The sequence below is a fragment of the Oncorhynchus mykiss genome, chromosome 15, assembly GCF_013265735.2.
Source record: "Oncorhynchus mykiss isolate Arlee chromosome 15, USDA_OmykA_1.1, whole genome shotgun sequence".
Taxonomy (NCBI): domain Eukaryota; kingdom Metazoa; phylum Chordata; class Actinopteri; order Salmoniformes; family Salmonidae; genus Oncorhynchus; species Oncorhynchus mykiss.
In genome coordinates, this window is record NC_048579.1 from 77,230,790 (window position 1) to 77,243,911 (window position 13,122).

General features: G+C 40.8%; 1 protein-coding gene across 2 annotated transcripts in view; it reads right to left on the minus strand.

Annotated features, from left to right (window-relative positions):
• LOC110512778 (thyrotropin-releasing hormone-degrading ectoenzyme) overlaps positions 1 to 13,122 on the minus strand; it is a 406,337-nt gene that overhangs the window by 359,323 nt on the left and 33,892 nt on the right. For both annotated transcript variants that reach the window (XR_005036243.1, XM_036945426.1), the window contains exon 2: positions 6,877 to 7,150. Coding sequence is in view for 1 of the 2 variants with exons in the window: in XM_036945426.1 (XP_036801321.1) it covers positions 6,877 to 7,150 (274 nt within the window). In the remaining variant the exon portion in view is untranslated. The remainder of the gene's footprint in view (positions 1 to 6,876; positions 7,151 to 13,122) is intronic.

Here is a 13,122-nt window from a genome sequence, read left to right on the forward strand (position 1 = left end):
CACAGGAAGTCAGTGAGCGAATCTTCAATATTGCGCTTGGCGTGTGGTGTGAGTCCTGCAGCTTCAGTCATGACATTCTGTCCTTGTCGTCTCCCTACATGTTCACCTGGCTGCACAAGCTTCCAGACTGTTCCGTCCTTTCCCAATTCCTGTCTCTCAGGTAGTGGTGGATTTGGCACTGCAGGATTAATAACAAAAATATATGTAATTTAAGCTTAGTTAGCCTATTTCTTAAAAAAATAATTTGAAAAGGTATTTTTGGAGAGAATTGCCCACCTGGTAGGCCTACAGGTGTTGGCAGTCTGGGTGATGTTGTGGATGGCACAGGCGAAGATGGCAATGGTTGTGGATTCGGCGCTGCTGACAATGATAATAGCCTGATTAGTTTATTATATTTCATAAAATATAGATGTGAATCAGGGCTAATCTTCTCTTCATGCACACAACAATTACAATATTGAGTAACATCACAATTGGCTTGCATACACAATACAACATGAGGACCTGCTAATAGGCTAATTATAATAGGCTAATGACAATAGGATAACGACAATAGGCTAATGATAATAGGCTAATGACAGTAGGATAACAACAATAGGCTAATGATAATAGGCTAATGATAATAGGCTAATGACAGTAGGATAACGACAATAGGCTAATGATAATAGGCTAATGATAATAGGCTAATGATAATAGGCTAATGACAGTAGGATAACGACAATAGGCTAATGATAATAGGCTAATGATAATAGGCTAATGATAATAGGCTAATGACAGTAGGATAACGGCAATAGGCTAATGATAATAGGCTAATGATAATAGGCTAATGATAATAGGTTAATGATAATAGGCTAATGACAATAGGCTAATGATAATAGGCTAATGACAGTAGGATAACGGCAATAGGCTAATGATAATAGGCTAATGATAATAGGCTAATGATAATAGGTTAATGATAATAGGCTAATGACAATAGGCTAATGATAATAGGCTAATGACAATAGGCTAATGACAATAGGCTAATGACAATAGGCTAATGACAATAGGCTAATGACAATAGGCTAATGATAATAGGCTAATTTGTATTTATTTATTTTATTTTATTTCACCTTTATTTAAGGCTATTGACAATAGGCTAATGATAATAGCGATAATAATAGCCTAATAATATTTAATAATTAAGCCTACAACAACCATGGTAAGCCAATAATAGCCTAATGCCAGTGTTAGGCTAATTATAGATAGTAATAGCGGTGACAGGCCAACAATGATGATAATAAGAATATTCTCTTAATAATAATAACAACATTTGGCTAATAATAAAAACGAATAAAAGAACAATAGTATTCGATTCTGATGTAATGTTTCTAATTGTATTCTATTGCACCTGTATGTGTTGGAGGCTATTGGTCAACGCTTTTCTTGTAAACTAGTTTGCTGTAAGTCAAACCAACGATATTGAGCAATCTTTTGTCCTATAGGGTAAATAAAAAATTTCAAATCTGAAGAAGACGCAAGTCCTACCTGGAACATCAGCAGACGCAGACGTCTTGAAGTGAATGTGTCCCAGACGCAGATGTCTCGAAGTGAATGTGTCCCAGACGCAGTCTGTTGAAGTGAATGTGTCCCAGACGCAGTCTGTTGTAGTGAATGTGTCCCAGACGCAGTCTGTTGTAGTGAATGTGTCCCAGACGCAGTCTGTTGTAGTGAATGTGTCCCAGACTCAGTCTGTTGTAGTGAATGTGTCCCAGACGCAGTCTGTTGTAGTGAATGTGTCCCAGACGCAGACGTGTTGAAGTGAATGTGTCCCAGACGCAGTCTGTTGAAGTGAATGTGTCCCAGACGCAGTCTGTTGTAGTGAATGTGTCCCAGACGCAGTCTGTTGAAGTGAATGTGTCCCAGACGCAGTCTGTTGTAGTGAATGTGTCCCAGACGCAGACGTGTTGAAGTGAATGTGTCCCAGACGCAGTCTGTTGAAGTGAATGTGTCCCAGACGCAGTCTGTTGAAGTGAATGTGTCCCAGACGCAGTCTGTTGAAGTGAATGTGTCCCAGACGCAGACGTGTTGAAGTGAATGTGTCCCAGACGCAGTCTGTTGAAGTGAATGTGTCCCAGACGCAGTCTGTTGAAGTGAATGTGTCCCAGACGCAGTCTGTTGAAGTGAATGTGTCCCAGACGCAGTCTGTTGAAGTGAATGTGTCCCAGACGCAGTCTGTTGTAGTGAATGTGTCCCAGACGCAGACGTCTTGAAGTGAATGTGTCCCAGACGCAGTCTGTTGAAGTGAATGTGTCCCAGACGCAGACGTCTTGAAGTGAATGTGTCCCAGACGCAGTCTGTTGTGTCGGGGCTTCTCTGTGTCACTGTCAGAGTCAGGGACATCGGATGAGTTGTCCCTGCATCAGACTGAATGCCTCCCTCAGACTCTTCCGTATCCTGGAGCGTGGCTAAAGCCTGCAGGGCGGTCAGCTTTCCTGACATAGCTAGACACCAGTTCGTTTTGATCAGACTACCTATCTGTTGTGTTTTATTCTATTGTTTTAATGCTTCTATTGTATTCTATTGTGTTTCTATTCTGTTCTATCATAATCTGTTCCAATTCTAACTTCCATTTTACAACTCTATTCTATTGTGTTTCTATTCTGTTCTATCATAATCTGTTCCAATTCTAACTTCTATTTTACAACTCTATTCTATTGATTCTGTATTCTAGAATCCAAAGGCTAATTTCCTTCGTGCTCACTTGAAAGCAAGTAAACAACAACAGTTGCTAAGCGACATCCAATGCCGGAAACACAAGGCGGGAAAAAGAACTAAGGAATAGCAAGCAACACAAACAACGTCTTTGCGGAAGCCTACTGTGGGTGAAACATGCCTGCGGTCATTTTGACCAGCATGGCCCTTTTGAGGTGCAAATTTCTCCGAACGTTTTTTGTCTTTTACGATATTGATCTCAATGTGCTGCTAGGCTGTAAAATAAAATACACATATTTAGGAAAAGTCCGGGAAAGGTGGTTTCAAGGTTTTTATTGAAATGAAGTCATTTCAAATGACGACATTGAAAAAGGTCAGATTGACCGTCTTGCCAGTTCCAGTGTTAAATAAAGGAGAAATTAAAACCCACTGTTTTCCCTCAGTGCGGCCTACTGCCCACTCTACTTCACAGCATTGATGCCAACTGCAACGCACACTGAGTAGTCTGCTACACGCTTCTCCTCGCTACACCTCCCCGGATATATGCGAGCCCTAAGTCTGTTCCTCATCTCCCCTCGCTGCGCACGCACGCCACGCTCCGATGATGGATGAGTCGAGACCCGGCCAGTGTCGTCACGGTAATTTGATTGATGGGTTAGTGGCAGTGTGAGGGGTGAGCGTTAGGAGGGGATCTGTATGGAAATAAATGCTGCAGATATGGCTGGTCATTAAAGGTGCTGTTGAGAAGGCGGTGTCCCTGTAATGAGGGATAGGAGGACTACAGGCGGCGTTGTGAGGTATTTGTGTGTGTGTGTGTGTGTGTGTGTGTGTGTGTGTGTGTGTGTGTGTGTGTGTGTGTGTGTGTGTGTGTGTGTGTGTGTGTGTGTGTGTATGGAGATATTGGGCAATGCCCTTGGATAATGACAGTGGAAATGAATGGGGAGTAATTAAAGTGGGATGACGAAGATCATGATGATGATGATGATGAAGGACGAGGAGGAGGAGGGTGAACCCAAGGTTAACAGGAAGGGAAGGTGGGAAAGTTTTCAAGATAACAAAGATAATTGTCTGAAGGAGAGGAGAGGACACCGGCTGAATACTGTTTTCAATAGCTAACGTTGTCAACGTCCCAAATGGCTCCCTATTCCCAACATAGGGCACTACTTTTGAACAGAGCTCTATGGGCCGTAGTGCACTTCATAGGGCAAAGTGAGCCATTTGGGACATCAGCATTGTTGCTGTTCTGTAAATAAGGTCAGGCATGATGTCTCCTCTCTTCTTGGAAGCAGACAAGCTGCCAAATGGTTCAGACACTGCAAAGTGTTTTGAATGGCAGCTCTCAAACTGGCACGTAGTATGAGGAGCTCTTTAGAAGGTGTTAGTAGTGATGACAGTATTAACTCTTTAGAAGGTGTTAGTAGTGATGACAGTATTAAACTCTTTAGAAGGTGTTAGTGGTGATGACAGTACTAACTCTTTAGAAGGTGTCTGTAGTGATGACTTAACTCTTTAGAAGGTGTCTGTAGTGATGACAGTATTAACTCTTTAGAAGGTGTTAGTAGTGATGACAGTATTAACTCTTTAGAAGGTGTTAGTGGTGATGACAGTATTAACTCTTTAGGTGTTAGTAGTGATGACAGTATTAACTCTTTAGAAGGTGTTAGTGGTGATGACAGTACTAACTCTTTAGAAGGTGTCTGTAGTGATGACTTAACTCTTTAGAAGGTGTCTGTAGTGATGACAGTATTAACTCTTTAGAAGGTGTTAGTAGTGATGACAGTATTAACTCTTTAGAAGGTGTCTGTAGTGATGACAGTACTAACTCTTTAGAAGGTGTTTGTAGTGATGACAGTATTAACTCTTTAGAAGGTGTCTGTAGTGATGACAGTACTAACTCTTTAGAAGGTGTCTGTAGTGATGACAGTATTAACTCTTTAGAAGGTGTCTGTAGTGATGACAGTATTAACTCTTTAGAAGGTGTTTGTAGTGATGACATTATTAACTCTTTAGAAGGTGTGTGTAGTGATGACAGTATTAACTCTTTAGAAGGTGTTAGTAGTGATGACAGTATTAACTCTTTAGAAGGTGTTAGTAGTGATGACAGTATTAACTCTTTAGAAGGTGTTAGTAGTGATGACAGTATTAACTCTCTAGGTGTTAGTAGTGATGACAGTATTAACTCTTTAGAAGGTGTCAGTAGTGATGACAGTATTAACTCTTTAGAAGGTGTTAGTAGTGATGACAGTATTAACTCTTTAGAAGGTGTTAGTAGTGATGACAGTACTAACTCTTTAGATGTTTGTAGTGATGACAGTACTAACTCTTTAGAAGGTGTTAGTAGTGATGACAGTACTAACTCTTTAGATGTCTGTAGTGATGACAGTATTAACTCTTTAGAAGGTGTTAGTAGTGATGACAGTACTAACTCTTTAGATGTTTGTAGTGATGACAGTATTAACTCTTTAGAAGGTGTTAGTAGTGATGACAGTATTAACTCTTTAGAAGGTGTTGGTAGTGATGACAGTACTAACTCTCTAGTGATGACAGTATTAACTCTTTAGAAGGTGTTAGTAGTGATGACAGTATTAACTCTTTAGGTGTTAGTAGTGATGACAGTATTAACTCTTTAGAAGGTGTTTGTAGTGAGGACAGTATTAACTCTTTAGAAGGTGTTTGTAGTGATGACAGTATTAACTCTTTAGAAGGTGTTTGTAGTGATGACAGTATTAACTCTTTAGGTGTTAGTAGTGATGACAGTATTAACTCTTTAGAAGGTGTTAGTAGTGATGACAGTATTAACTCTTTAGAAGGTGTCTGTAGTGATGACAGTATTAACTCTTTAGAAGGTGTTTGTAGTGATGACAGTATTAACTCTTTAGAAGGTGTTTTATAGTGATGACAGTATTAACTCTTTAGGTGTTAGCAGTGATGACAGTATTAGCTCTTTAGAAGGTGTTTGTAGTGATGACAGTATTAACTCTTTAGAAGGTGTCTGTAGTGATGACAGTATTAACTCTTTAGAAGGTGTCTGTAGTGATGACAGTATTAACTCTTTAGGTGTCTGTAGTGATGACAGTATTAACTCTTTAGAAGGTGTTTGTAGTGATGACAGTATTAACTCTTTAGGTGTTAGCAGTGATGACAGTATTAGCTCTTTAGAAGGTGTCTGTAGTGATGACAGTATTAACTCTTTAGAAGGTGTTTTATAGTGATGACAGTATTAACTCTTTAGAAGGTGTCTGTAGTGATGACAGTATTAGTGGGAAACAGCAGCAGTCTACTCCACATGTCAGTATCAAGGTTAATCAATAGATAGACATACTAAAGGACAACGTGGGCTATATCCTCAGACTTGATGGGTAAGTAGACAGGTTGTCGTGAGTTATTTCATCTTAATGTAGGGTTAGGTAATGAGGATACAGCTAGTGGAGAGAACATGTTGTATATCTCTGACTGCTGGACACAGTGTTTCTTTTGGAAACAGTAACGCTCTGTTTCCAAGACAGTTTTCCTCTTGGGCGCAATAAAGTCGATCTTATCTTCTGACATTAAGTCCCCACCACTCCACTGTTGGACGTTAGAGAGCCTGTTGTGGCCTCACTTCCCAACGAGGATGAACAGGATTCAGTCAGTCAGTAAGACTGTAACTCTACACCACTCCTCTGTTGGACGTTAGAGAGCCTGTTGTGGCCTCACATCCCAACGAGGATGAACAGGATTCAGTCAGTCAGTAAGACTGTAACTCTACACCACTCCTCTGTTGGACGTTAGAGAGCCTGTTGTGGCCTCACATCCCAACGAGGATGAACAGGATTCAGTCAGTCAGTAAGACTGTAACTCCCCACCACTCCACTGTTGGATGTGTAGTTACAGACTACCCAGGGTTAAGGTTAGGGTTAGGCTAAGGTTAGGGTTAGGGTTAGGGTTAGGGTTAGGCTAAGGTTAAGGTTAGGGTTAGGGTTAGGCTAAGGTTAAGGTTAGGGTTAGGGGGTCACTAGTGTAACTCACCACCATTCCACTGTCAGTGGTTACCTCTCTGTAGGTAAAGTTACAGACGGCCCAGGGTTAAGGTTAGGTTGAGGTTAGGGTTAAGGTTAAGGTTAGGGTTAGGGTTAAGGTTAGGGTTAAGGTTAGGGTTAGGGTTAAGGTTAAGGTTAGGGTTAGGGGGTCACTAGTGTAACTCACCACCACTCCACTGTCAGTGGTCACCTCTCTGTAGGTAAAGTTACAGACGGCCCAGGCCAGGTAGTAGGTTGACATACGAGGAGTCCTGGAGAAGTGGTTGGTCACCCAGCCATCATCATCAGAGATGGAGGCCTCTACAGGCATGTTGGAGAGAGAGAGGTAGGACGCATCGTGTCTCAGGCTGACCCGGAACGTGGCCTTGTAGATGGGCTCATCAAAACACGGAAAGGCCTTTCTGGCGTGGGTGGGGGAGAACTGTGTCACCGCCATGTACCTGGAGAGAGGGGGGAGGGGGGAGAAGAGAGGGGAGGGAGAGAGAAGGGAGAGCGAGGGAGAGAAGAGAGAGAGGTGAGGGAGAGAAGAGAGAGAGGGGAGGGATAGAGAAGAGAGAGGGAGGGAGAGAAGAGAGAGAGGGGAAGGAGAGAGAAAAGAGAGGGGAGGGAGAGAGAAGAGAGAGGGAGGGAGAGAAGAGAGAGAGGGGAGGGAGAGAGAAGAGAGAGGGAGGGAGAGAAGAGAGAGAGGGGAGGGATAGAAAAGAGAGAGGGATGGAGAGAAGAGAGAGAGGGGAGGGATAGAGAAGAGAGAGAGAAGGGGCAGGAGAGGGAGAGAAGAGAGAGGGGGAGGGATAGAGAAGAGAGAGAGAGGGGAGGGAGAGAGAGAGAAGAGAGAGAGGGGAGAGAGAAGAGAGAGGGGAGGGAGAGAGAAGAGAGAGAGGGGAGAGAGAATAGACAGAGGGGGAAGGAAAGGGAGAGAGAAGAGACAGAGGGAAAGGGAGAGAGGAGGAGGGAGAGGAAGAGAAAAGAGAGAGGGGGAGGGAGAGAGAGGGGGATGGAGAGAAGAGAGAGGAGAGAGAAAACATATTTAGAGAATAACAGTAAAACAGAGAGATGTAGAGGAGTAGAGGGAAAGAGAGACAGAGATGGGGAGAGAGATAGAAAGAAAGAGAGGGAGGGAGAGAGGGGCGGGAAGAGTGTGAGAGAGAGGGGAGGAGGAGGGGGAGGGAGAGGGGACAGGGGGAGAGAGAGCAAAGAGTTAGTTTCACATTAGATTAGGAGATAAAAGGAACCTAATGGCCGAGAGATGTTCTGTACTTAGAAAATAGTCATTTCATCTTGACTATTGCCTTCTTGTCACCCTGGAAAACTGATGAGCTCTGAGTTCACATTGAAACAGATAGGCCCCATGTTTTGGTTTTACCTATCACTGAAAGTGCTCCAGAATCTGTCATCGTGGAGTAAAGGCCGTACCAGGTTGGCTTTGCCCCGAGCAGAACTCGGCTGGGTGGAGTGAAAGTCTGTGCTCAGGTTCTCCTTTACAATGCATTTGTTTGAAGAAAAAAACCCAGAAAAAAGCATCAATATTAATGTTTGTCCCTCTTGAGCTGCCGTAGCAACAACATAGCCAGTACACTTCCTCAAAAATAGTCAGAATGAATCTAAGAATACTCCAGACATCTGTCATTTTTTGCAGAGGAAGTCTTTGCAGAGGAAGCAATTTTACATCTAAATGTTTGACGCAGTATTTCTCAAGTGAAAAAACATATGTATGAAAACTAGTTGTCTGTCGTTGAATGACAACAAACACATAATTGAAAAATCCCTATTGTTGACCAATCTCTGACGAAGGGGGTAGACACCAAAATGAACAAAAACATCACAAAATGTACAGTATGCACGAACGGTTTCGACTGGGGAGCAAGTAAACAGTAAGTTTTAGTAATCGCAGGAACACGGGTGAAAAGTATTTCAAATCATTCCCAGTTGGTCGAGAGTTTTCCTGCACTGACCTAGAGGTACCAGTCAGAAGTGTGGACACAACTACTCATTCCAGGGTTTTTCTTTATTTTTTACTATTTTCTACATTGTAGAACAACAGTGAAGACATCAACACAATGAAATAACACATATGGAATCATGTAGTATTCCTAGCCTGTAAGTAAGAATTTCACTGTAAGGTCTACTACACCTGTTGTATTCGGCATTTCACTGTAAGGTCTACTACACCTGTTGTATTCAGCATTTCACTGTAAGGTCTACTACACCTGTTGTATTCAGCATTTCACTGTAAGGTCTACTACACCTGTTGTATTCAGCATTTCACTGTAAGATCTACCTGTTGTATTCGGCATTTCACTGTAAGGTCTACTACACCTGTTGTATTCAGCATTTCACTGTAAGGTCTACTACACCTGTTGTATTCAGCATTTCACTGTAAGGTCTACTACACCTGTTGTATTCAGCATTTCACTGTAAGATCTACCTGTTGTATTCGGCATTTCACTGTAAGGTCTACTACACCTGTTGTATTCAGCATTTCACTGTAAGATCTACCTGTTGTATTCGGCATTTCACTGTAAGATCTACCTGTTGTATTCGGCATTTCACTGTAAGATCTACTACACCTGTTGTATTCAGCATTTCACTGTAAGATCTACCTGTTGTATTCGCCATTTCACTGTAAGATCTACCTGTTGTATTCAGCATTTCACTGTAAGATCTACCTGTTGTATTCAGCATTTCACTGTAAGATCTACCTGTTGTATTCAGCATTTCACTGTAAGATCTACCTGTTGTATTCAGCATTTCACTGTAAGATCTACCTGTTGTATTCAGCATTTCACTGTAAGATCTACCTGTTGTATTCAGCATTTCACTGTAAGATCTACCTGTTGTATTCGGCATTTCACTGTAAGGTCTACTACACCTGTTGTATTCAGCATTTCACTGTAAGGTCTACTACACCTGTTGTATTCAGCATTTCACTGTAAGATCTACCTGTTGTATTCGGCATTTCACTGTAAGGTCTACTACACCTGTTGTATTCAGCATTTCACTGTAAGGTCTACTACACCTGTTGTATTCAGCATTTCACTGTAAGGTCTACTACACCTGTTGTATTCAGCATTTCACTGTAAGATCTACCTGTTGTATTCGGCATTTCACTGTAAGGTCTACTACACCTGTTGTATTCAGCATTTCACTGTAAGATCTACCTGTTGTATTCAGCATTTCACTGTAAGGTCTACTACACCTGTTGTATTCAGCATTTCACTGTAAGATCTACTACACCTGTTGTATTCAGCATTTCACTGTAAGGTCTACTACACCTGTTGTATTCAGCATTTCACTGTAAGATCTACCTGTTGTATTCAGCATTTCACTGTAAGATCTACCTGTTGTATTCAGCATTTCACTGTAAGATCTACCTGTTGTATTCAGCATTTCACTGTAAGATCTACCTGTTGTATTCAGCATTTCACTGTAAGGTCTACTACACCTGTTGTATTCAGCATTTCACTGTAAGATCTACCTGTTGTATTCAGCATTTCACTGTAAGATCTACCTGTTGTATTCAGCATTTCACTGTAAGATCTACCTGTTGTATTCAGCATTTCACTGTAAGATCTACCTGTTGTATTCAGCATTTCACTGTAAGATCTACCTGTTGTATTCAGCATTTCACTGTAAGATCTACCTGTTGTATTCAGCATTTCACTGTAAGATCTACCTGTTGTATTCAGCATTTCACTGTAAGATCTACCTGTTGTATTCAGCATTTCACTGTAAGATCTACCTGTTGTATTCAGCATTTCACTGTAAGATCTACTACACCTGTTGTATTCAGCATTTCACTGTAAGATCTACCTGTTGTATTCAGCATTTCACTGTAAGATCTACTACACCTGTTGTATTCAGCATTTCACTGTAAGGTCTACTACACCTGTTGTATTCAGCATTTCACTGTAAGATCTACCTGTTGTATTCAGCATTTCACTGTAAGATCTACTACACCTGTTGTATTCAGCATTTCACTGTAAGGTCTACTACACCTGTTGTATTCAGCATTTCACTGTAAGATCTACCTGTTGTATTCAGCATTTCACTGTAAGATCTACCTGTTGTATTCAGCATTTCACTGTAAGATCTACCTGTTGTATTCAGCATTTCACTGTAAGATCTACCTGTTGTATTCAGCATTTTACAGTAAGATCTACCTGTTGTATTCAGCATTTCACTGTAAGATCTACCTGTTGTATTCGGCATTTCACTGTAAGATCTACCTGTTGTATTCAGCATTTCACTGTAAGATCTACCTGTTGAATTCGGCATTTCACTGTAAGATCTACCTGTTGTATTCAGCATTTCACTGTAAGATCTACCTGTTGTATTCGGCATTTCACTGTAAGATCTACCTGTTGTATTCGGCATTTCACTGTAAGATCTACCTGTTGTATTCAGCATTTCACGGTAAGATCTACCTGTTGTATTCAGCATTTCACTGTAAGATCTACCTGTTGTATTCGCCATTTCACTGTAAGATCTACCTGTTGTATTCAGCATTTCACTGTAAGATCTACCTGTTGTATTCGGCATTTCACGGTAAGATCTACCTGTTGTATTCAGCATTTCACTGTAAGATCTACCTGTTGTATTCAGCATTTCACTGTAAGATCTACCTGTTGTATTCAGCATTTCACTGTAAGATCTACCTGTTGTATTCAGCATTTCACTGTAAGATCTACCTGTTGTATTCAGCATTTTACTGTAAGATCTACCTGTTGTATTCAGCATTTCACTGTAAGATCTACCTGTTGTATTCAGCATTTTACTGTAAGATCTACCTGTTGTATTCAGCATTTCACTGTAAGATCTACCTGTTGTATTCAGCATTTCACTGTAAGGTCTACTACACCTGTTGTATTCAGCATTTCACTGTAAGGTCTACTACACCTGTTGTATTCAGCATTTCACTGTAAGATCTACCTGTTGTATTCGGCATTTCACTGTAAGGTCTACTACACCTGTTGTATTCAGCATTTCACTGTAAGGTCTACTACACCTGTTGTATTCAGCATTTCACTGTAAGGTCTACTACACCTGTTGTATTCAGCATTTCACTGTAAGATCTACCTGTTGTATTCGGCATTTCACTGTAAGGTCTACTACACCTGTTGTATTCAGCATTTCACTGTAAGATCTACCTGTTGTATTCGGCATTTCACTGTAAGATCTACCTGTTGTATTCGGCATTTCACTGTAAGATCTACTACACCTGTTGTATTCAGCATTTCACTGTAAGATCTACCTGTTGTATTCGCCATTTCACTGTAAGATCTACCTGTTGTATTCAGCATTTCACTGTAAGATCTACCTGTTGTATTCAGCATTTCACTGTAAGATCTACCTGTTGTATTCAGCATTTCACTGTAAGATCTACCTGTTGTATTCAGCATTTCACTGTAAGATCTACCTGTTGTATTCAGCATTTCACTGTAAGATCTACCTGTTGTATTCAGCATTTCACTGTAAGATCTACCTGTTGTATTCGGCATTTCACTGTAAGGTCTACTACACCTGTTGTATTCAGCATTTCACTGTAAGGTCTACTACACCTGTTGTATTCAGCATTTCACTGTAAGATCTACCTGTTGTATTCAGCATTTCACTGTAAGATCTACCTGTTGTATTCAGCATTTCACTGTAAGGTCTACTACACCTGTTGTATTCAGCATTTCACTGTAAGGTCTACTACACCTGTTGTATTCAGCATTTCACTGTAAGGTCTACTACACCTGTTGTATTCAGCATTTCACTGTAAGGTCTACTACACCTGTTGTATTCAGCATTTCACTGTAAGATCTACCTGTTGTATTCAGCATTTCACTGTAAGGTCTACTACACCTGTTGTATTCAGCATTTCACTGTAAGATCTACTACACCTGTTGTATTCAGCATTTCACTGTAAGGTCTACTACACCTGTTGTATTCAGCATTTCACTGTAAGATCTACCTGTTGTATTCAGCATTTCACTGTAAGATCTACCTGTTGTATTCAGCATTTCACTGTAAGATCTACCTGTTGTATTCAGCATTTCACTGTAAGATCTACCTGTTGTATTCAGCATTTCACTGTAAGGTCTACTACACCTGTTGTATTCAGCATTTCACTGTAAGATCTACCTGTTGTATTCAGCATTTCACTGTAAGATCTACCTGTTGTATTCAGCATTTCACTGTAAGATCTACCTGTTGTATTCAGCATTTCACTGTAAGATCTACCTGTTGTATTCAGCATTTCACTGTAAGATCTACCTGTTGTATTCAGCATTTCACTGTAAGATCTACCTGTTGTATTCAGCATTTCACTGTAAGATCTACCTGTTGTATTCAGCATTTCACTGTAAGATCTACCTGTTGTATTCAGCATTTCACTGTAAGATCTACCTGTTGTATTCAGCATTTCACT